The sequence below is a fragment of the Petaurus breviceps genome, unplaced genomic scaffold, assembly GCF_028583685.1.
Source record: "Petaurus breviceps papuanus isolate PSGF00001 unplaced genomic scaffold, PetGlider_PUasm1.0 90681, whole genome shotgun sequence".
Taxonomy (NCBI): domain Eukaryota; kingdom Metazoa; phylum Chordata; class Mammalia; order Diprotodontia; family Petauridae; genus Petaurus; species Petaurus breviceps.
The window spans coordinates 586439-610651 of record NW_027187307.1 but is presented as its reverse complement, the minus strand read 5'-3'; the positions used below and the strand labels follow the sequence as shown (position 1 = coordinate 610651).

The 24213-nt window shown below is 48.8% G+C and overlaps 2 protein-coding genes across 2 annotated transcripts in view; one reads left to right on the top strand and one right to left on the bottom strand.

Annotated features, from left to right (window-relative positions):
* TRPC5 (transient receptor potential cation channel subfamily C member 5) overlaps positions 1-7428 on the top strand; it is an 80122-nt gene extending 72694 nt beyond the window's left edge. Inside the window, exon 10 of the mRNA XM_069065285.1 lies at positions 7315-7428. Coding sequence (XP_068921386.1) covers positions 7315-7428 — 114 coding nt within the window. The remainder of the gene's footprint in view (positions 1-7314) is intronic.
* Positions 7429-9438: 2010 nt separating this feature from the next.
* LOC138143970 (UDP-N-acetylglucosamine transferase subunit ALG13-like) overlaps positions 9439-24213 on the bottom strand; it is a 43128-nt gene continuing 28353 nt past the window's right edge. Inside the window, exons 17-25 of the mRNA XM_069065284.1 lie at positions 22769-22907; positions 21562-21594; positions 21405-21460; positions 18263-18331; positions 17518-17698; positions 14798-14935; positions 12932-12972; positions 11529-11808; positions 9439-10399 (exon numbers count right to left, since the gene is read on the bottom strand). Coding sequence (XP_068921385.1) covers positions 10125-10399; positions 11529-11808; positions 12932-12972; positions 14798-14935; positions 17518-17698; positions 18263-18331; positions 21405-21460; positions 21562-21594; positions 22769-22907 — 1212 coding nt within the window. The 3' untranslated portion in view covers positions 9439-10124. The remainder of the gene's footprint in view (positions 10400-11528; positions 11809-12931; positions 12973-14797; positions 14936-17517; positions 17699-18262; positions 18332-21404; positions 21461-21561; positions 21595-22768; positions 22908-24213) is intronic.

The following is a 24213-nucleotide window of genomic DNA, read 5'->3' as shown; positions in this document are numbered from 1 at the left end:
TGAAGCAAGGATGCCCATTACCACCATTATTATTTAATACTGTACTAGAAATGGCAGCTGTAGCAATAAGAGAAGAAGTTGAAGGAATAGAAATAGGCAATGAGAAAGCAAAGTTGTAAGTTATAAAACAAACCCACACAAATCATCAGCATTTCTATATGCTACCAACAAAACCCAGAAGAAAGAGAAAGAAAAATTTCATTTAAAATAACTGCAGACAGTATAAAATACTTGGGAGTCTACCTGCCAAGACAAACCCAGGGACTATATGACCACAATTACAAAACACAAATAAAGACAGACCTAAACAACTAGAGAAATAGTCATTGCTGATGGGTAGACTGAGCCAATATAACCAAAATGATAATTCTAATTTAAATTGACTTATTTGGGGCCACACCAATCAAACTACCAAAGAATTACTTTATAGAGCTAGAAAAAATTGTAATAAAATTCATCTGGAAAAACCAATGCGTCAAGAATATCAAGGCGATAAGTTAAAATAAAAGCAAAGGATGATGGCCAAGAAGTACCAATCTCAAACTATGGTACAAAGCAGCAATTAGAGAAACGTTCTGGTGCCAGCTAAGAAATAGAGGGGTGGATCAGTGGAAGCAATTAGGTACACAACACTCAGTAAATGACCAAAGTTATCCAGTTTGAAAACTAAACTGAGACATCATGGGTCAGGATATCCAGAGCACTGAGCCATCCCAAGGTGTGCATTCTATCCCTAAGAGCTAGTTGCGCCTCTGACTCCTGGTCCTGCAGCAGCATGGCTCCTTCCTCCCAACAGAGTGCTCATCCCACTTTCTCCACATGCAGGCAGACAAGCGGACGCACAGTATGGTGACTGAACAGTCAGCAAAGACATGAACACAAATCTTGGTCATGTGACTTTGGGTGAGGTACTTCACTTCCCTGTCAAGCCTAATGGAGCAACTGTAGGTGGCTGTAATGTAATGCCAAGGAAAGGCAACTTCCCAAGGTTCAGAATACCAGCATAGGCGCTCTCCATTTTATTCAGTGACAAACCAAGCACAGAGAAGATCAAAACATGACATCATTGAAAACACAGCATTTACTAAGTGTGATTAAATAATCTCCAGGGACTACCCCACCCCAGGACCTTCCATTCATTCAATCAATTACAAAGTCCCTGGTCTAAATACTACTCCACCCCTAGGCTGTACCTTCATTTAGTCCACCACAAAGCCCCTCTTCTCAAATGGAGATTAGTTTCCAACCATAAGTAAAGTACATTCATTTTTCAACCATAGAACACAAAAAGGCCAAAAGTTCCCCACCCCTGGATCACAATTGAATCTACCCCAGAGTTACATCAAGTTTAAGTACAGCACTTAATACCCAAATGGAGGTCTTTTCTTCATCTTGACACGAGGCAAGTTCTCAGCAATCTTGGTTCCTGGGGAGACAAGGCTTAGCAAGGCCACAAGATACATTGCCAGTCCCTTCATCAATTCATCCTCTGTCTGTAGAACAGTCCTAGAACCCCTGAAAACATTAGCAAAACCCTCTTCCAAGATTTCTGTAAACATACAACAAGAAAATCCTTCTTCAGGGCTTCTGAACCAACAGAAAGGTTCCCAGACCCCTGCAACAACAGCACTGCCCTTCACCAGTGGACAGTATTCACTCTCTGTCTGCAGGACAGTCTCCGGGATTCTTATCCAACAGCCAGGTTCCAGGACTTCTTCAACAGGACTGTCTTTCACCAGTGGACAAATCTGGCAAAACAACATCAAAACAGACAAAGTACCAGCAAAACAGCCATGTCTCCTCAGTCCTTGGCAGCTCAGGGGGCAGGTCTCAAAAGTCCAGGGCAATTCAAAGTGGCCCCCAGCAATTCTCTCAGTCTCTCTGCCTCCACGAGGGTGCTGCTTCCAAAAAGTTCTTCTGCCTCTCTCTTGTCTCTCCAAATCTATGTCACCAGCTCCTCCCAGCTCAAGACTTTCTTTTCACATCAACAAGTCCATCCCACAGGTGGGATTAACAAGCTCTGGGTTTTAACACAATCAATTTGAAAACCAAGCCAATACAGGGGAATCTTTAATTGCCATTACTATCACAGTGGCTAACACATGCTCAGTGAATCATTACAGACCATGGGGTGATTACCTGAACTCATTCAGTAGCTATAATCTTGTAGATTTTTGAAGGCCCAAAACCCATTGAGCTTTAAAAAGTTAAAGAAGAGGGACAGCTAGGTGGCATAGTGAATAGAGCACTGGTCAGGAGGACCTGGGTTCGAATCCGATCTCAGACACTTAACACTACTCGTGTGACCTTGGGCAAGTCACTTAACCCCAATTGCCCTGCTTTCCCCCCCTCCAAAAAGCAAAAAAAAAAGTTGAAGAAGAAAAGCCATATGGACACCATTAGCATCTGCCTCTTCCCTTCATCCAAGGTACCTCGGGTCCAGTGTTCTGGTAGCTTCCTTTTCATAGGCCAGCATCTCCCTCAAAGGGATTCCAGTGGGTACAAAGCCTGGGAACTCATGCTGTGACCATGATCAGAGGCTGAGAAATGTTCTGTGTGGAGCCTTGGTCACTGACTAGGCCTTAATCTATCCCTCCATGTAAGGGAGCTTCCTTGGCCTCTGTGTTTTCATCATTTCCTGCTATAAGAGTAAAAGACTTTCTCAAATATTTCTTAGTAATGGGCTTTAAAAACAAAATGTTTCCTAAGAAGATAACAGCCCCCTAAGACACAGCCTTTTTGAAATGCTTGAACTATGACCACTGACATTTAAGAACCCCAACTCAGAGTGAGATCAAGTGAGGAGCACCCAAAGTTTGTGGGGCCTTCCTCCCATGGTTGTTGGGATGCTCAAATGAGATGTTTGCAAAGTGCCCTGATGTCAGCTGTGTTGTTACACGTAGGAGGCATGAATACCATTTTCCTTATTTGAGATCTGGCACTTTCTCTGCTACACTACACTACGTTCCTGAAATGCTGGTAGGGATAGCAAAGAACCAAAACATGAAATTCCAGGTATCAACACAAGCAAAAAGGAGATAAAAGTATCCTTATTTGCTGACAACAAAAACATCAACCAAAAAACCTGTAATTCAGACAATCAGTGACTTCTGTAAAAAGCAAGATGTAAGATAAACCCAGAAAAGTCAGTGACATTTCTATGTGGAAATAGCAAAATGGGGGTGGGGGTATTCTTAATAACTCCAAAATGCCTAACATAGCTGGGAGTCAATCTACCAAGGCAGACTCAAGATATAGAAATGTGATGCCAAAACAGGCTTCGTAGAAACCAAAGAAGACAAGCCATAAATCGGATGACACTCCCTGAATTCATTTACAGATTTCATACTAAGCCAATGAAACTTCCAAGAAGATGCTTTCAAAGAGCAGAACCAAAGGTCCAGAATCTCAAAGGAAATAATGGGGAAAAAAGCAAGACTGAAAGGGGAATAACACTTCAAGGTCTCCCTTTCCATCAAGAGCTATATACTGATGGGGTGCACACCACGATAATCGTCAAAACTACTTGGTATTGGTTAAAAAATTCCAAAGCAGAGTAGTGAAAAAGCGTCAGATGCCCAGGTAAGATGGCGCTCTGCTCTCCCACATATTCTGTGCCCAAGACTGACAATGGAGGAACTTAAAGGGAAACATCAAGGTCTTCCAGCCATTGCAAAAAGACACCCAGAAGCCTCTTCTTTGTAATGCTTTTCTGAATTGTTCCTACCTGTCTTTTTTATGTTTGTTACAAGAGGTTGAGTGGGAACAAAAGATATCAATAAAAATGAAAAACTGAATGGAAACACCACCAACCAAAAAGGCAAAAATTATCCTTACTTTCAAATAACATGATAGTCCATTAGAAAACTTCAGTAAAGTAAAAGGAGACAGAATAAAACCACACTAGTCAGCATTTCTATATTGCAACAATAAAAACCAGGAGGGAATCGGAAGGAGAAATCCCATTCAATATAACTCCAAAATGCATAAAATATACAGAAGTCAATCTTCCGAGCCTCACTCAAGATGAGTAAAAAACAAAACATTCTTCATGGAAATAAAAGAAGACAAATAATTGGAGGGGTCCTTGTTGTTCATGGTTGAACCATGCCAATGTAATAAATTGACACTGCTTGAATTTATAGATACACTATACTAAAATTATTATATAGATACACTAAAGTTATTTTATAGACCTAGACAAAGTAATAGAATTCATTTGGGGCAACCAAAAGTGTAGAAGAGGGGTGGGGCCACATATAGCCCTCTAGGTCCTCAAGTTCGGCCCTTAGACGGAATCCAAACTTCACAGGACAAATTCTCTTAGTAAAAGGAGACTTGGTCAAAACGTTGCACCCGAGGACCTAGAAAGCCACATGTGGCCTTGAGTGCAGGTTCCTAACCCCTGGTCTAGAATCCCAAGAGAAATAACCAAAAAATAGCAGTAATAAAGAAAGAAGTGTACATCCTAACTTCAAATTATATCACAAAATGGCAGTCATTAAAACTATTTAGAATTGCTAAAGCAGATCAGTAGAAGAGACTAGGTAAATGAGAATCAGAAATAATCAAACTCAATAGAAAACTATTTGGGATGATGTCCTATATGATGAGAACCACTGGGAAAACTGGTAAGCCATGTACAAGAAAATAAGATTAGATTAACTACTTAACAAAAAGCTAGGTGGCACAGAGGATAGAGTACCAGGCGTGGAGTCAGGAAGACCAGAATTCAAATCTAGCCTCAGACCCTTCCTAGATGTGTGACCCTAGGCAAGTCACCTCACCCTGTCTGCCTCCTTTTCCTCCTCTGTAAAATGAGCTGGAGAAGGAAATGGCAAACCATCCCAGTATCTTTGCCAAGAAAACCCCACATGGGGTCACAGAGTTGGACACGAAACAAACCACTCACATGGCAGAATACAGTGGGTGCCTAACGTCATTAAAAAACAGAAGGAAAATAGGGGGAATCTCACAACAGGGACTAAAGAGAAGATTCTAAATCAACAAAGGGATAAAGATCACAAAGGATAAGAGACAATTTTGACCACATAAAACTGAAAAGCTTCGGCATGACAGGCCAGTGCCACCAGGAGAAAAGTGGAAATGGTTGATTGGAGGAGAGAGTTTAGAGCAAATCTAAGTGATAAAGATCTTTCAACATGAGCTATAGGGAATTGATAGAAATACTCGGTCTGAGGCATCCTCCTAATAGGTAAGAATACAAAAAAGTTCTCAAAGGAATGGCAATCTGGGAGCAGCCCTATGGAAAAACGCTCCAATTCACTAATAAGAGAAATGCCAATTAAAACCCCCCTTGAGGCCCCACCTCATACCCCACAAGTTGTCAAAAGGGAAAAAAAAGATGGAAATAATGTTGGAGAAGAGTCCACAGATATACAGTGGTAACAGAAATGAGAATTGGACCAACCATTTTTGGAAAACAATTTGGAAATTTGAAAAAAGAAACAAAAGGGTGACTGAAATACCTTACATCCTTGAGAGCGGGGATCTCACAGTGCTAGGCATGTGCCCCAATGGCAGCTAGTAGTACAGTACATAGACCATTTGCTGTAGAGCCAAGACCTGAGTTTGAATACAGTCTCAGACTTGCTAGCTATGTGACCCTGTCTCTGCAAGTCAATCTGCCTCAGTTCCCTCATCTGTAAAATGGGCTTAATAATAGTGCCTACCTCCCAAGGTTGTTTTGAGGCTCAAATGAGAGAATTATAAAGCGTTTAGCACAAAGCCTGCCACATAGTAAGCCTTAAATAAATGTTATTATTGTTATTATTATTACTTAACTTCTACTTGCTTCAGTTTTTCTCAACTGTAAACTGGGAATAATAACCACATCTACCTCCCAAGCTTGCTTTGAGATCAAATGAGATGTTTGTAAAAAGCCACATAAATGCTTATTCCCAATGTCAACTGAAGACACTGAAAAATGTCCCCGATACCAAAAAATATTTCTAGCAGCAATTTGTACAGTAGCAAAGTACTGGCAACAAAGTGATGATTCCGCACGTGGAGAATAGCTAACCAAAGCGTGGTAGACAGAAATTCCAGCCCTCTAAGAAAGGCTGCAGAATCCAGAGCAACATGGGAGACAACAGACAGTGAGAACAGCACCAGAGACGTGAACGTGAACAGCGACGCTGAACACAGGCTCTAAGGCCCAGCCTGACCCTGGATGAGCTGCAAGAAAGTGAGGAGAGTGCCAAAAACTCAGGCACCATCGCAGTTGGCTCAGGGAAGGTGGGGCATCTTTGGGAATGAATGGTATGCTCAAATAAATGGCATGAAGAAACTTGAAGGACCACGAGAACCCCAAATAAGACCAAGAAAAAGTCAAACTGTCAGGCCCCAAAATGAGAATGTAGGCCAAGGAGTGTGGTCCTACTGGAACATTAGGAAGGCTAAAGCAGCGATGAACTGAGATTTACAATAAATTCTCAGGCTAATGAGAACGATTTTTAAAAAAGATATATTTGAGGGAAAAGGAAGTTCAAGGAAGGCATAGGAACCACACCAAGTATGGTTAATCTCTAAGGTATCATGGAGAATACAAAAAGCCTAGAGATGGGCAAAAGAGCCCAACTTAATTAGCAAAGGGAAGATAGTAGATGGGGCAGGCAAGTTTGCCAGATATTCCTGGGAAATCTCTTTTATACATTATTACAACAGTGGTTTGTGAATACTTTCAAAGGAAGGAAATGAATGCTGTTGTGTTTCAGTGGTTTCTGCCTCTTTGTGACTGTTCGGGGTTTTCTTGACAAAGATACTAGGGTGGTTTGCTATTTCTGTCCAGCTTGTTTTACAGATGAAGAAACTGAGGCAAACAGGGTGAAGTGACTTGCCCAGGGTCACACAGCTAAGTGTCCAAGGTCACATTTGAACTCAGGATGAGTCTTCCTGACTCCAGCTAGTACAGCACCACCTAGCTGACATGAAATGAACACAAGGAACAGAGAATAAATTCTTCAGGAATAACTGGGCCCAAACTAGCCTTGCCTCCTTTGACTAGGGTAAGCTGTTCAGGGCCACAGGAACACTCACCTTAGGTAAAGCCTCCTTCCCAGGTCACTGAATGCCAGAAAACCAGCTTGACCCAGGTAGCCACGTGTGCCCCACTCCCCCCACCCCCCAATAAGGTGCTCTGGCAATTTCTCTAAAGGTGAAGGGAGCCAGAGCCTTTTACAAACGAGGTGATATTCAAGAAAGCAGACGAAAAGCCAGGGGCTGCATTCCCGGAGGCTTGCTCACTCGATCTGTCTCCATGGGCATCCACCCAGCTCTGTCCTGTGGGCCTAGATCTCGGCATTACTGAATGCCAACAGCAAGCAGTATGCCTGCAATGCTGCCCGTTATGTTGCTGAAATCCAGAGAGCTGCAATCTCTCATGATGATGGCCTGGTGACCGGCTAATGCTGCAAACCGTTAGCTGGGTTGGGAACCACCTGTCTGACCAAAGAAAGCACTAAGTGTGATCAGTGGGGCAAAATGACAGAGGGCTCCAGGTCTCTGCACAGCAACAAAACCGCTGGCTTGAAATGTTTTATCACATAGGCAAACAGGAAGCCTCTCACAGACCTTTCCAACATTCTTCCACACTCTCACCAAACCAACCATACTGGTGTATTCCACCTCCCATCGCCACACCTTTGCATTGGCCATAACCCACGCCTAAAATGCTGTCCTCCCTCACCTCCACCTCATACAATCCTGGGCAGGAGGCAGGATCTTACCTGGGCCTGTCTCTGCCCCACCCCCAGGCAACCCCATACCTGCTTTGGATGGAGCAGCCATGTTCCGCTCCCCACTCTCGAGTGAGCTCCTGGAGGGCAAGGACTTGCATTGTCTGCATCTCCAGTTCCTCACACACAGCAACACTCAATAAATGTTCGTTGCCAAGTCTTAAAGGAGCCTTTCCCTCTCAGTTAACATACCCACACACGTGAAGTTTTACTTTAATAAGATACCTCTATGCCCTGCAACTTCTTTATAAGGTATGAACCCCTTTGACTGGGAGGCTTTGTGGGGGAGGCTCTCCTGGTAGGCAGAGAGGCTGGGCCTTTCTCCCCACCCTGTCACACCCATCAACCATGTCATCGGGGCTACTGGATCTGTAGGAGGCCATGCGTCCAGATGGGTACACAGAGATGTGGAAAGACACTTACCAAAGGGAGAAGGCAGCCCCCTCCCCCCAGAAGAAACACTGCACCTTACAGGAAGCTGGAGAAGTCTTCACATAAAGGACCTGGAGTCACCAGGTACCATTTACCACAAGGGCCCCACAGATTTACCTTCTACCCAACATGTTCTAAGTTGGAGCCAATTCTTCTCATGGACACTATTTGGAGGAGTTGTATCTCCTGGCTGATTGTTTAACAGGAAGCATGCTGGTAGGAGCTACTGCCCAATATTTGGGGAGCTTTCTCCACTAGTATTAGAGAAGTTGACTTGAAGGAGCAGCCACCCTCTGGGGCTCCAAACTGCAAAGTACAACTTGGGGAATCATCCTGAAGATGTTACAGAAGAAGGCTGGTGTGAGCCAGTATGTGTGCGAGGGAGGATTCCCAATTCTAGCCCCAGCCTTCTATCTCCAATGCCACCTCTGCTTCTCATTTAGTATTTTAAATGCTTTGGGCTTCTTTATCTGTCCACCAGCCCATCTACATTTGGCATTTAGTTACCAAAGTGACCTTACTGCTAGCCACATGGCCCTGGCGTCTAAACCAACAGCCTTAGTGTTAGAAACAGTCCAGGCCACCCATCACCGGGCTGTTCCCTCTACCTTTGGTGACTGCCCTCCTCCCAAACCCTCTTCAGTGAAACCCTTATTAACTCACCCCAGAGAACATCTCCTATACAGCCTTCGCCCAAATATGCACTACCCCCTTCCCCAAAACTTTCCTTTTGCTGGCAAGAAAACCTATCATGCTCCCCAACCACCACCACGACCACACCTGCTTGGAGGAAACTTTCTTCAAAGACTTCCTCACCAAAAGGCACTTGTGGTCCCTGCCTTTCCATTTTTCTAATTCCCTACACTTTATGCTAGTGCCAGGGGCATCTCTGGAGTCATCGTGTGTGAACACTTCCTTGTCCAGTTGCTTAGCTCACCGCCCCCTTGCCATTTCTCCCCCCATGCCCTTCTTTCCAATTCATTTATCGGAGGGAATTCTCTTTATCCATGGGAAGACAAGTGATGGGGAATATGGTTCTTAGCGGCATCCTGTTCCAACTCCCCCAGGGCTACGAAGTATCCAAACCAAGAACTTCCCAGTTGGCCATGCACCCACTCCCTCCCACCAATGGTATGTGGACTTCCATTACCATTCATTCTGTCATTCATTTTTAATTCAGTTGCAAGCCATCAAGGCCCACCATCTCTCTACACAATGTGACCCAGGTTGCCACAAAAGGAACCCACACTTTGGCAGTTTGAATGTTTTTTTTTAATTGACTAATCTGGGCAACACAACACAAACTGATTCTCTCTGGGAGGGAGACTCTGAAGGCCCTCGAGATGCCAAACAAGTAAATCTGTTCTGCTGTTCCTACGGAGGAGCACAGTGGGCCTTCCCCAGATTAGTACCACAAACCAACACAAACCAACAGTCTAAATAGGAAGCAGCATTTCAAGGCTGTCTTTTTGGGAAAGTGGAGTCTGAGGCAAAGCTAAGGCTCATGGGTCATGGGTCATAAGGTCAGGGGTCATGCCACCAGCCCGAATGACAGGTAAGGCAACTTGAGTGGTCTTTTTCGACAAGAATCATAGTGAGATTTTGGCCAATTCTACTGGGCTAAATAAGACCCCAGGGCTGTTTCAGACCAAAGAAATGGCTGGTGTGACCCAAGGCCAGGCAGCTGATGCCGAGGGGCCTCAAGGCAGCTTAGGAGCAGTCAGCTGAACACGATGTTGGGGGTCCCGCACAGAGTCAAACCTCAATTCTCTGTGAGCAGCACTCTAATCTAGCTTGATCTTTTTGTAAACTACTAACATGAACCCAAAGGAAAACCACCTGAAAGCAACAGAAGTAACACCAATTGTTAGCCAAATGTTTCCCACATCTCACGGCAACGCAAGCAAAATGGCGGTGGGAGTGCTCTGCTCAATCTTACATGTTTGGAGGGGAATAGTGAGCTGCAGCAGGATTGGCTGAGGGAACATAGCTCACCTGGGGCACTGGGCCAGAATTCAGAGCACCATGGATTTGGGGTGAGGTGCCATATGCACCCATCTGATGCCATGGGGCAACATAGTGATAAGGAGGGACCATAGAGACACAGGGGTCGTAGCTTGGCAGAGGATGCTGGCCATAGGGGTCTGGCATAACCGGATAGTAGACAGGCCCAGTGGACAGTGGTGGCTGCTCAGAGTTTGTGTAGACACCTGAAGGACACACAAATCCCACGTAAGCCAAATAAACAGATCCAAATTTCCCAGAACACAAAGGGGCCCAAAGGATTTGTTCATCTCAGCTATGCACAGGGCAAAGCACATGACATGTGATGTCACTTACTAGATGTGAACTCCCCCCAACCTCAGTTTCCCCAATGGCAGGACTAGTTTAGGGCTTCTTTAACTTTTTCCAATTGTGACCCCTTCAGACCCATATGGTTAGTCTTCAGACTACCTGACCTCTACAGGGCCATCCAACTAGAAATTGCTGACCCTCTAATCAAGAGAGAGGACCAGGGCAGTTCCAGCTGAAGGGATTTAGGGAAGATGACAGAAGACTTCAAGAGCAGATTCTTGTGGAGACAGACTCTGAATTTCCCCGGTCTCCCTTTTGAATCTATCCCTAAGATCAGGCAATTACAAACTCGGGTGCTTGCACCAGTGGATTTGGAATGCACGACATTTAAGCACAGACTCCTGAGAAACAGGCCTGGTAAGGGCTGCATCTCAAGACCTAGCATTAGTGTGTATGTTGCTGAGACTTTTTCTCTCCCAAGTGATAAGCCCTCAGGAACAAGCCAAACATCGAGTTTGGTCTCATCGGCTGCAAGCATTAGGGAAAAACAATGCCTCCACGATGGAGACAGAAGCTTGGTGTAAACCATGAGAGGACTGGGGCTGACTTAAAGGCAACTGAGTCAAAGCTGGCACCAAGATATACACTCTCTTATGGATCAGTCACCTGACTGCAGGGCCCAGGAAACTCCCAACTTTGGAGGTCCTCTGGGGCTCTGAACAGCACCCTAGCCCTGAGTCACCCAGGCCATGATAAGCATTAGGAGGGGGCCCTGAGCCTGACATGCTGGCTAGTCATTCTGCCACAGGGAATTCTAGGTTGGTGTGTCATAAGCTCTTCTTTGCCTCCAACAGGGTCCCTATGACCCCAGGGTCTGACAAAGTCCTTGTCTGCTGGGAAGAGCAAAGGGTCAAGGGTTGAGGGGCAGCACTAAGTCTGGAGTCAGAGCCCTCCCTAACTCCCACTCCCAACACTGCAGCAGGAACGGGATGCTGGCTCCACTTTGCGCCCTACCTGCCAGTGCCTGGCCTCTCTCATACTCACTACCAGATGCTGTGTCGGGAGGCAGCTGCCGGCTCTCAGCCCTCCCCAGGTCACTGTACACTTGGGACATCACATGGTCCGCCCCTGGCACGTGCTCAGGATAAACAGGATAAGCTTCGAGAGGAGCCATATGCTGAGAAGGCACCGGGGGTGGTGGTGGCGGCGGTGGAGGCAGGGGCTGCTGCTGCTGCTGTTGTTGTTGTTGTTGTTGTTGTTGTTGTTGTTGTTGTTGAAGATGGGGCATATAGACCATGGGGTGCCAGTAATTCTGGTGGTAGCACTTAGAAAAGGGAAGAAAGGAAGAGCTTTGTAATCCTCCAGAGCCCTCTGATCCCACCAATGACAATGTGGACGAGGACTGCCACAAGGGGACAAAGCTCAGCCCCAGCCAGCCTCCCCTTGCCAGGAGCTTTGGCCAAGTCCTGTCAGGCCAACAATGAAAGGGAGCCCCAAGACAGCCCCAGTCCATGCAGCAGGGGACTCAGCTGGCACATACGCTGCTTCACGCTTAGCCCCTGTGGCCCGTTTACAGGGAGAGACAGGAACAAGCAGAAAAGTGGTCTCTGTCACCTCCAGACATTGGCATTTCCCCGAAGAGCAGAGCCACCCCCTCCTCCTCCTCTCCTTTTCTAGCTTGGGTTTAGGAGGATGCATCTGTTGGGAGGGAGCCCTTCAAAGCTGGGCCCTGCTCACGAACCCCAGGAGCTTCTTCTCCCTCACTACTCAAGAGCCTTCCAAATGGCAAGCCATCCTAAAAGATGTCCTCTGCCAGTCGGTAAGATTGCAAAATGTCTGTGGAGGCAGGAAGACCTGAGTTCAAATTTGACCTCAATCACTTACTAGCTGTGTGACCCTGGGCAAGTCCTCATCTGTAAAATCAGGATATTAGCACCTACCTCTCAGAGCTATTGTAAAAGTGCTTAGGACTTTCTAGCACACAGTAGGTGCCATATAAATGCTTGTTTCCCTCCCCCAAAGACCTGGGCACAAACCCTCTGACAACTTACTTCGCTACTTTTAGCGAATCAATTGACATCAATTTCCTCACTCCCAAAATGAGGAAATAATCTTCCATTATTGTATGATAATAGTACAAGAAGAGTGTGCTGCCACTGTGGGGGAGCTCAAGCACAATACGTCCAGAGTTCTGGAACCCTGAACACGCCAGAGAAATGCCGCTTGGCCTTGGTCTCAGGGCCCAAAGGCAAAGAAACCCACCAGAAATGTCAGCAGGTGTGGTAGCCAGCACCTCCATGGCCAGCTTGGCCCCGGGGCCTGCTTTCCCCCTCGGCCACGGCCACTAAAGCACTCCCCTAGTGTCCAGAGAAGGTGGAACCAAACAAGTCAGAAGAAAGAAGGGAAAGCCTTCAGCAGGAATCCAAGTGCGCCCCCAAAGCTCTTACCTGCAGCCCCAGGTTAAAGTAATACTGCAATACCTTGGTATCTGCAACATAAAGAGAATGGCTTGTGAAGCTTGCAAACAAGCAAGGCCCTTGGTGCTTAGGGAAGCTGCATCAATAGAGCAAAACTGTGCTTTAGTGAGCCGAGATCAGAGATGTTCCTGAGCTGCTCCTCAGGGAAGAGGCTCCAAGCTCCCCAATTTTGTTACTGCCCAGCCAGGAGCATCAATCACCAGCTCCCAGCAGGCTGCCCCCAGCCAGGCCTCAGGGCCCATGGCATCCTTGGGGTACAAGGGCAGGATGGATGTGGCATCAGGGCACAGCAGCCAAGGAAGCAGCGTCCTCTTCCAAGGAAGGGAACGTTCCCCCAGCTCTAGGCCTCTGAGGGCTGACTTTCAGCAATCCAGGTCAAAAAAGTCTTTCTTAGCTGGCTCAACCAATTCTAACTGTACCCCCCCCTTTTATGCAAATCAATGCAAACCAAAATCATGCCAAGTACTTAAAGGAATGGGAACTGTGGGGAAAGTGAAGAAGGCAGACTCCACTTCTCAGCCAGATGGTGCCACCACAAATGCTACTTAGACTTTCCTCAGCACTGCCCAACTCAGCCTAAGCTAGAGCAAAGACCTGCTGGTGGAGTGTGACTAAGAGCCAGGTGACTTACATACTGTAGTAGGGACAGAGAAGTGTCCCTGGGGCCCACGGCAAACACCAACCACATTCTCAGCTTCCCTTGGGAGCTCAAACCCCAGCAAGTGTGCACCACAAGCCAGTCACGGGACCCTGACCTTACAGCTCCTGGGATTCCATCTGTTGCTCTTGGAGTGGAAGGGGCCATCACTGGGCTCACGTCAGCAAAGAAGAAACCATGGCCCAGAAAGAGGAAGGGGCAGAACCCACCAGTGCATGAGCTCCACCAAAGTAAGCCCCCAGATGGGAGGTGGTGGTGGTGGCACCATCCAGCAGGAGCCTGGGCAGTGGAGTCAGCAGGTTTATGCCTACTCAGGGGCCAGGGAAATGGCAGACTATTCCAACGTAATGGGAAGTGTCCAGGCAGCAGAGATTAACAGCGGAACAGAAGGATGGAAACCCACAATCACGTGACCCCTGACATGGCAGGCCGATGGTTAAGATGCCCCCATGCTATTCTATCAGAGCCCGCGGGGCAGAGCAAGCCAGAGATCTGACACCATTCTGCAGTGTGGCATAGCAAAACAGGCCGCTAAGCCTCAAGACAGCTCTAGACCTTGGTCTAGTCTTCCCTCAATCAAAGCAAAAGCATCCCCCATTACACAAAGCTGACAAAAGAACAGAGTAACATAGTGCCGACTGCTGGACTTGGCATCAGAATGCCCTGGAATCATGTCCTGCCTCTGACACTGGGCTGGGTGACTGCAGACAAGGCCTCTTCTGCAAGGCCCTTAAGGTCCTGACTCCTCTTCTAAATGAGAGTGTTGGACTAGGCCAAAATCTTCCACTCTAATGTGGAAGACAGCATATGCACAAACCAGACTGAGAGGCTAAAAGGGCACATTGGAGGGCAAGGTTCACGTGACCAAAGAGATTGGAAAATGCCCTTCCAGAAGGCACAACCTGCGTAAGTCAAGTGTGGGTTGAGGGAGCAGCCAGCACAAAGGAAGGGAGATAGGAAATAGAACGTGCTTTGGAGGAGACTATGGCATGTACATGGGAGTCTCATGTCAGTTCTAGGAAGTGGAAGGAAGACCCGTGGAAATCTCTGCCAACCATTTTAGAAAAACTCACTGGGCTGCTTCCAATCCCTGCTGGCTTTGCTGGTTTTCCTATGTCCCACCCCACAAGTCACTGGTTTCCAAGGAAGGTCTCTCAGTGAAACCCCAACTTCCTTACCTCGAGGTAGGTCACTACCATTCGGGTCACATGAATAAGGTGGTGGCATTGGGATGCCTGCAGGTTCTCCCAGCTCATTGGATGGCCCAGTTGCAGCAACAGGAGCAGGATAGTAAGAGAACATTGCTGATGGGATCACTGTGATGAAGCAATGATTTATGGTCAAGATCTTCCCAGCCCAGGGGGGTGGGGGGTAGAACAGTCAGTGGGCAGAGGCCCCTCTTCCAGGAAGCTCACCTGCCCAAATTCTTGTGGACAAAAAAAAAGTTCCTGTTGCCTTTTGTCTTGATATCCATTCTTTCTAAACACCACTCCCCTTCCCCACCTTAAACACCCCATTAAGTGAGATTAAGTGACTCATCTAGGAAAGTATGCAACATCTGGCTCCTGCAGGCCCTCACTGCTCCACTAAGAGGTACATATGATCATAGGCAAAGTCCCAAGGAACCTTGGAAATCAATCAGGTTAAATGACTTGCCCAAAGTCACTCAAGCAGTAAAGTGGCAGAGAAGAATAAAACCCAGGGGCCTGACTCCAAACCTAGTCCTTTTTCCATTTCCCCACGTTATTCCTTCTTCTCTTGAACCAAGAGAAGGTTATTGCAATTATTCATGGACTTGGCCCTTGCCCATTACTGAGCTAGTACACAGAGTGTCTCTAAAACCTTGCAGATAAACCAAGCTTGTGGCTAAGTTCAGCACGAGTGAACGATGAATCCTACTGCAACCAACGAAGCAAGGAGGGGCGAAGTGGTGCAGGCTTGGAGTCAGGAAGACCCAAGTTCAAAACAGGCCTCAGACACTTAGCTGTGTGACCCTGGGCAAGTCCCTTCTTCACCCCGTTTGCCCCAGTTTCCCCATCTGTAAAATGAGCTGGAGAAGGAAATGGCAAATCACTCCAGTATCTCTGCCAAGAAAACCCCAAATGGGGTCACAACTGAAGACACAGCTGAAGAACAGAACAGCCCCAAGGTGGTGATAGTTCCATGGTGCTGTCCTGGCCAGAAGACACCCAAGATTTTCAGAAATTTTCAGAAAGATACAAAGAAGCCAGAGCATATCCTGAGGATAGCAAGCGGTACAATGAAATTGCACAGGAAGAGCAGGTGAAGGAAATGGGGAAGACGGGGCCTCAGGGGTTGGGTCTGTTCCTCCAGAACAGTTACTCTCATTTTTTCTCAGGAAGCTCTAGAGTCCCAACGTGTAAGAGCAAAGCCCTTAGAGGCAGGGGTTTAGACTGTGACATGTAGATCTCAAAAGAAACAAAGGAGCCATTAATCACAGGCCAAGCCATAGCCCAGGAGTCTCATGGGCCCAGTGGAGTCAAGGGCAGGAAAGAACATGGAGCGGTCATTTCATCTGAGCCCACCCCCATTCCCCAAAGCACCAACAGCATCGATGAAGCTGTGAAGGAAAATCTAGCAGCCTAATGTCAGGTGTGTCAGGGAGTGAGCGAGGGCTTCTCTGGGATCACTGTGGCAGTGAAGCTGTCTCTGGAATGCCTACAGGTGGGGGTGCTCATATCACTGTCTACTCATGACCCCATGTGAGATCAGGCCTTTAAGACAGGAAGCCTGCCTGTCTGCCTCCAAGAGAAGGTCACGAGTTTGGTGCCATGAACTTTGCTTTTTAGCAGAGGCCCTCAGAGCCTCAATGACCAAACCAAACTCATCCAAATCAATTATGTGTGTCTGGTTTTCTGGCCCATGGTGAAGAAGTAAACTTTAAACAGACTAATGGGAAGAAGGCCAAGCATTAGGACAATGAGGACAGCCCCACACCCAGCAGCTCAACATCAGGGGAACCAAAGAGCTCCAAAGAGAGGCCAAGCAGAGGGCAGCCCTCCAAAGCTGCGAGAGCATCACCACGACCCACTGTGCCCTATGATTGGCCCTCATGATCAAGGCAATGAGCCATCAGGGAAAGGACCAACTGGCATCCCCCAGTGCCCAGCCCTCCCTGGGGACGGGGGAAGGATATGGACATAATACATTCTATAAGTTCACTGATAGTGACAGATATGTGCCCAGTATCAGATTGTGATGGACTGAGTCAGAAGGTCCCACAATCAAAACCCAAAGCAGACAAGCCACTGCCGCTCAATAGCTGTTACCACCAGCTGATACAGGGGTCCTGAAAAGCAGGTGGCCAAGCATAAGGGGAGAGGGAGAGAAGGGGCAGCAGGTGAAGGAGCCATCAGCTCTCCACCTTGAAGAATAGATCTGGGAGCTCTGGTGACCAGCCCAGCCCATGCTTGGATGAGAGACCTTGCTCTCACCTAGAAATCAGCACTGGGCAGGAACTTGGGCCAATGCACAAAGCCACAGGGGTTACCATCATCTCCACTGAGCCCAGAGAAGTCCAGCCCAGCCCCGATTTAAAGGAAGACCTACTGCCCAAAAAACAGGGAGATACATATGGGTCCATGAACAATCTCAATCATAGGGCGGGGAGAAGCACGCAGGCCACGGCCCTCCTCCCAGTCAACTCCCTAAGTGTAACAAAGGGCAACCCCAACAGACTCCCCGTGAATTCTGCCAGGTCTTACTGAACCAGCCCAAGAGCCATATGACATTGCCATCTGATGCATGGGGACTCTGGGAGCCAAGGGTTCCCTGGTCCATTCACTGGGGGTGCACGTATGTGTCTATGTACGTGTGCATGTGCACGCATACACGTGCGAGCACGCGCCTGAGGGAGGAGAGGAACACAATGACCCACCTGGACGGTTCACTGAAGTTGAAGCTACAAGAAGAGTTTGCACTGGGGCCTGAGAGGGCACAGAGACCGCAGCAGCAGCAGCAACGACAGCCTGAGGGTTTGGCGGGCAGCTAGGTAAGACAGCTGGCGGAATGGAACTGCCATAAGAAGTTGGACATATCCCTGGTGGGCTCATCAACATCTAAACAGCAGGAAGGAAGAACTGTGAATACAAGCTCAGAGAAGCCCAGGAAACAATCCCCAGGGACATGGGCCAAGGTCAACGAAGGGGAAAGTGGGGCTGAAAGGGATATTGGAGACTGAGTCCTGAGCCCTAGCCATTCACAAGGCCCAGACAATGACAGTCCCAGCAGCCTCTGCCCAGGTCAGACATCATCTGGATCCTGGGTACCAGATTTTCAAGTTGAGGCCCAATGGTGAAGGGCCTTCCAATCATGCCACAGGAGCATTGGTCAAAGGAATGGGGAGAAGCAGCCAGAAGAAGAGAAGGCTTAGGGGAAGGTGAGAGCCAGCTTCCAGGATCAGCCCAGAGGGCAGGGCCAAGATGAGGGATGATCATCCCTGCAAGGCAGGCTCCCTCTAGGATCTTCCCAAGCTGTCAGGGGCCCAGCCCTTGGCCTCGCTAAGCTCCAACACTAGCATTCTGCTACGTTATCAGCAAAGGCCCTTCTGTCCTCCCTGCAAAGTGACTCAGTGAGCCGGCAGTAGCCAGGGCCCAAGCCCCAGTCCCACCCGTGACGGTTACCTTTGGAGCGTAGCTGTAGGTGGTGCTATCTCGAGGAGGCACAGAGCACGCTCTTCCATCCTGGAGAGACTTGGAAAGAAGCCACAAGAGAAACGTGAGACTAAGAAATAGGACAGAAAAGGGGAATTAGTGTGCCCCAACATAGGAGGGGAGCCAGGAGGAAGTTGCAGACACTAACTCACACCTGTTTGCCTCAGTTTCCTCATCTTTATAATGGGTCAGTAGCACCTAGGCTTTAAAGGGTTTTTATGAAAACCAAATGAGACTGACAAAGTGCTATGAAGGCCAGCCCTAAAGGGCCCGGCATCACAGCCTGTTAGGATGTTGAAAGCCAGAGCTAAAGCTATCAAAGAGGCAGACCAGGAAGAATGGAGAGAGCGCCATTCTTGGACTTCAGGAAGATCTGGGTTCTAATCTTGCCTCTGACACATACTGGTAAGTATTTTTTAAATGCTTGCTACGTGCCAGGCGCCATGGGAGGGGCCTGCAGCAAACCACAACCTCTTGGTGCCCTGCTCAGCTCCCTAAGGCTAGAAGGCACAGAGCTGCAGTAGTTGAAAGGGAATTTCCTTGCCAGAAGTCTTGTTAACAACGCTCCGGCAGGTCCAGCCCCGAGGCCTGGAGTTGGAGAAGAAGCCCTCCAACCTGGAGCACTGCTCCCACCCAAGGTCCTAATCTTGTCTGTGGTAGCAATGGGGGTACAGAGTGAGTGCACACTGCTGTGAATGGCCCTCATTAGAAAAGGGGGGGGGGTGCAGAGTGAGTGCACACTGCTGTGAATGGCCCTGGGGGTCATCTGCTTTACTGAGCTTCCTCATTAGAAATGGGGGGGCGGTGAAGAACAACAAAACTTTCTGAAAAATCAGTCTGATTTCCATCAGTGCATACATGACACATATGTACTAACACGTAATCCTGTCTAGTGCCTTGCTTCCTGATGTGTCTAACACTGCCTTTCAGAGCCTAGGAACATAGCCCAAGGGTTGTTATAATTAAAACAAGGTCCTCTTTCAGTAAGATTGCCTAGTAAATGAAAACAAGTCAAAATCCCCAGGAGCCCAGCAACCTGGAGGGGGGAAGGATGATGCCCAGGGGCCTCCTGCCCTCCCCAGTCTATTGAGGTGCCTTCGCTAGCTGTGACCTATGGCCTCTACTACTTCCTGCGCAGGTTTCCAGACCTTGATTGGGCCACATCTGTCCTGCCTGCCTTCAGACAGCTGCATTCTGATGAATTCCAGGAGGCTCTAGGGCCCAAGCAACCCTTGGCACAGGCCACCTGACAGCCAGGAAGGATGCTGCAAACCCTAAGGGCAACTGGCCAGCTCCATAGTATTCCAGGGTCAACAGCTACTTAGCCCTCTTTTCCTACCAAAGGCAAGGACTAGAAACAGCTCTATACCAAACTGGGTCTTGACGGGCCTCAAACCTGCATGCTTCGGGGTATAATAAAAGTTGCCTCTTTCTGATAGCCAACCAAGGCTTCTCAACAGAGACCAATTCTAAAGGTCTCTGGCATGAAGTGTTCAGGGAAGAGCAGCAAGATGGGGAAAAAAGCCAACCAAGCCTCCTGTCCCATATGTGGATTGCTGTAGGATCACTGGGCTTTAATTACAAACCTAACAACCAATACAAAGCTAATGAAGCAGCTTTGTGACTTGGTAAAATGCCATGGTCCCAGACAGCAGAGGGACCCTGGGTTCTGGTCCCATCTCTGGCACATCCTGGTTCTAGGACACATCATCACTCTAGGCCACAAGGGTCAAACACATGGCCCAGGTCCCCAAGTAAGGTTCATATAAAATCAGGAAATGTTTCACAAGAGAAAAAAAGAACACAGAACACAGCAAATGTGGATCTGAGGTTTTCTAAGTCACACAAGCTCAAGCTGCTGCTGGAAAAGATTCCCTTAAGACTGTCGGATGAACAAAGGGCAGCTACTTACACTGGGAGAGCATGTTCCCTGTGCCAATGACATTATCAGTAAGTTTCCCAAATTGCAACACAAAAGGGCACGGCTTGCCAGCTGCTCACTCTCTCCCTCTCTACCCCCATTTGGTTTCTGCTTCTCGGTCTCTGCCCATTCACACTCTGCTCCTTGATGGATAAAAGCAGGTGCTCCAGCCCCAATTCTGCCCTCTCCACTTTGCCTCATGCCAAAAAGGCTTCTTTCTGGCTGTCTCTCCCTCTGCCTCCTACTTGCTGACCATCACTGCCCTGGAGGATGCAATCCCACAGTAACATCCACTTTCTTTAAGCAGCCCCCAGTACAAGGACACCCGGGCAGCTCTGGTTTGCTCTGAGTACAAAGACAGTTGCTGTGAAAAGCTCTCTCCCATTCTCTTGCCTCGTGCCCATGTAATGAGGCAGAGGTGAAAGCTTCCATTGGGAACGGGTATCCCTTGGATTATCAGACTGGCAGGCATGGTCCTAGATCAGGGCTGAGAAGGCTCTCAGAGACTGTCCAGGCCAAGCCTTTCAATCTACACCTGAGCAATGCAAAGCCCATGTCAATTAAGGACTTGCCCAGGGTCACAAAGGTAGTAAGCAGCAGGGGCAGGATTGTGCCAGTCTCTTTTAGAGAAGCTGAGCAGCTATGCAAGTAATAATTAATAACCTGTTTCTTTTTTAGAAATTATCTGGCCAAACCCTCTGAACATTGATCCCTGTGGCCTTTGCTGATGTTCAATAGCTTCTCTATGGGAGATGCCAAATTTCAATGTTTGCTTCTGGCCCACTGGGCCCTCAGCTCTCCATGAGAGGGAAGAGAGGCATGTTCCAGCACCAGGCAATCCTCTGAGGGCCTAGTGGCGCCCAGCAGGGGTCAGAGGTTGGGGGGGGGGGGGTCCAATGCAGAGGTTTTCTTGGCTCTGCTAGCTAACCTCAGCACACGTGGGGCAGCTGCCAGGTCTTAATCTGGCACTCTCGTCCTCACTGTAGGAGACTTGTGTTAGGCCAACACATCTCTGGGTTTGAGTGATCTGGGAGGAGTGCCTCAGCTCCCCTTCATCCCCTATCTCTCTCCACTGGGAGCAGAGTAAGGGGCAGTCGTGACAGAAGCCTGAGACAGAGGCCTCTCCTACCAACCCTCCCATCTCCAGAACCAGGAAGCCGAGTGCTTTGTGGGGAAAGGATCCCAACTTACCAGCTTAGCAGTTGATTCAGCAGTGCTATAAACGGACGGAGTCTCATAGTCTGGGTCTGCAGGGTAGACACACAATGAAAGCCCCCAGTGCATGTGCTATCCTGTGACGTAACATACCATTTTGTAAGCTAGGATCAAAAGGGCAAAGGTAACTGACCTGGTGGATAAATGTAGTCACCGTGATATTCGCCTAGAAAAAAGAGGAGAAGGAAAGGTTCTCGAGCAGATGACTGCAGTGTCCCATCAGGGCAATCTAGCTTCAGCCATCCCACTGCCCGTCACCCACAGCCGGCTGTTTTGGAAGCAGAGGTACAGCTCCTCTGAGAACCCCTTGACCCCAAAGGATCAGGAAGTGCCAACAGACAGCACGGCAGCTGCTTCCAGGTTTCCTTTCCAATTAAAATCCAGAATTTCAATTGAGGAAAGCCCAAGGGCCAAACTACGTCTTACATGTTTGCCAGCTTCACTCAAGGCACACATTTGTAACCTCAACCTTGCTTACTGGTGGACACACTGCCACAAAAGCCATTAACACACCGCAACTGTCATTGGGGTTGAGCCAATCGTCCGGACTCACATTCCAAAATGTAACCCGCCACCAAATCAGGCATGAAACAGGATTCCATAACCCAGCGCACGTAGACCCAACGTTCCACACAACATCTGCTTAGAGACCTTCCACAAACTGCCATCCATGTGTGTCCAAGTTTCTTACAAAAAGGTACACAGACACTTGGGGCATCCCACTAGAGAGCTCCTTCCAAGCTGGCACTGACCCCGTCACGACTATTCTTTGTGTCCAAGCACTGAACCAGCTTCAAAATCTAATCCAACTGCCATCTAGCCTTCACCTCTGCATTTTGTTCATTGGAAAAACACAAGACTGACAAACATTTTGCTCAAATCTAGGTAAGCAAGAAACCATATGGCATGCTGGGGAGCAGCCAGCCCCAGGAAGCAGAGTTCAAGAGCTGGCCATGGAATTCAGGGCCCAGTCCTCCCCTCCCATCAACACAGGCAACTGTCTAAGGCTACAAAGCTGCAGTAAAGGGAGTTTGCTTTCTGGGACTTCCCTATACCACGAGTCAGGGACCCAGCCAAGGAGACTAGAAGCTCCTTGAAGGAGGGGCAGCAGCACAGTCAATGCCAAGCCTCTACCATTCACTCAGCGGCTGCCCCTCTGCTTACCCTCTAATCCTATAATTCATCTCCTTTTCTTTCCTAATGAAATAACTGACTCTGGCCCCTCAACGAAATAGCTGGATGCCTTTGCTACCTATCCAGCCTCAGGAGCCAAAGCAATCAGCCAACCAGGACGCCACAGAAATCCAGCTGCCTGCCAAAGGTCACCGGGAGACACTCACGACTGTCGCTGGGCTCGTCTACCTCCTCTTCCGATGAAGTCACGGCTGATTTGCCTGAAGCCATAGGGTTGGGCCCCTGTCTTGCTACCCAGAATCCAGCAGCAGCAGGAGGAACCATTGGTGATGGGGTACTCCGAGGCTGAAACCAGAAAACACATAGCACTTTTATCTGGGGCATAAGAAGCGCAATGCCAATTTCCTTTCTGGATGTGGCTGCCTCTCTAACCCAGGAAAGGCTGGTCTGCAGATGAACACGATTCCCTCCTCAGGCCTTTGGGCTCAGTTACAAGGGAGCAGAGGAGGCCTTTACAAGCTGGGAAGTGGAATCCATACTTGATGCGCCTCAGGACCAGCCTGGCCAAGGCCGGAGGGACTGGACTTTCTGCCTCAGCAGGCAGGGAGTCAGCTGGCTCCCTGATGTTTTGGGTCATCACAGATCACTGAGGCATCTGCTACAAAGAGGTGGGCCAAGAGAGGCTCTCATTGGCTTTGCCGCCAGGATCCCCGCCTCTTAGCCCTGAGCCTCAGCAGAGAGCCCTCAGCAGCTGCCTCCTTCTACAGTATACTTGACAAGAGCCACAGTCTTTGCTCAAAACCTCCAGCAAGAGGGGATTCCACTTGGAGGCAGTGCCAATGATTCACGAGTTTTTTCTGATACCCAACTGAAAAGGGCTCCCTCCCTGCAAACCACCATGCACCACCACCCTCAATCTTCTCCTTCTCCAGGACCCACACTCTCGGCTCCTTCCAAGTGCTCCTGCTATATGGCAGGGCCTCAAGGCCCTCTGTGATCCCGGCTGCCCTCCTTCTGGATAGCAACTAGCTTGGTTTTGTGGTACCCAAAACAGCACTAAACCTTCCAGGAGCACCTGGAACAGGGCAGAGAACTGAGGGAATAACCTCTCCTTATTTCTGGAAGCCCTGGCCCTCTTACCAGAGCCTGAGATTGCACTGGCTGATGGATTACACTCTTGAACAATTGGGGGCTTTCTGCTCTTTCAGACAAACTGCTCTCCAAACACCCCTCTCCCATCCCAGTAAAGTAGATGATATGAAGCCAAATAGCAGACTGGACACTTAGCCCTGATGAATTTAATCATCTTCTCAGCTTTGGCTCCATGTTCCAAGCCTGTCATTAGCTACACACGACTGGCATCAGGTCCCTGACCCGCCACCCCCCACCCCCCCATCTCTCTTGGTCTCACTTTCCCTCGTCGTAAACTGTCCCATGACTAGCCAAGGAGCCCCCCCCCCCCCCCCCCCCCCCCCCCCCCCCCCCCCCCGCGGCGCCCCCCCCCCCCCCCCCCCCCCCCCCCCCCACCCCCCCCGGGGGCCCCCCCCCTACCCCCCGCCGGGGGTTTTGGGAAGGCGGGCGGGCAAATGGAGGGGGGGGGGGGGGGGGGGGGGGGGGGGGGGGGAGAGAATAAGAAGGGGGTGGGGAAAGA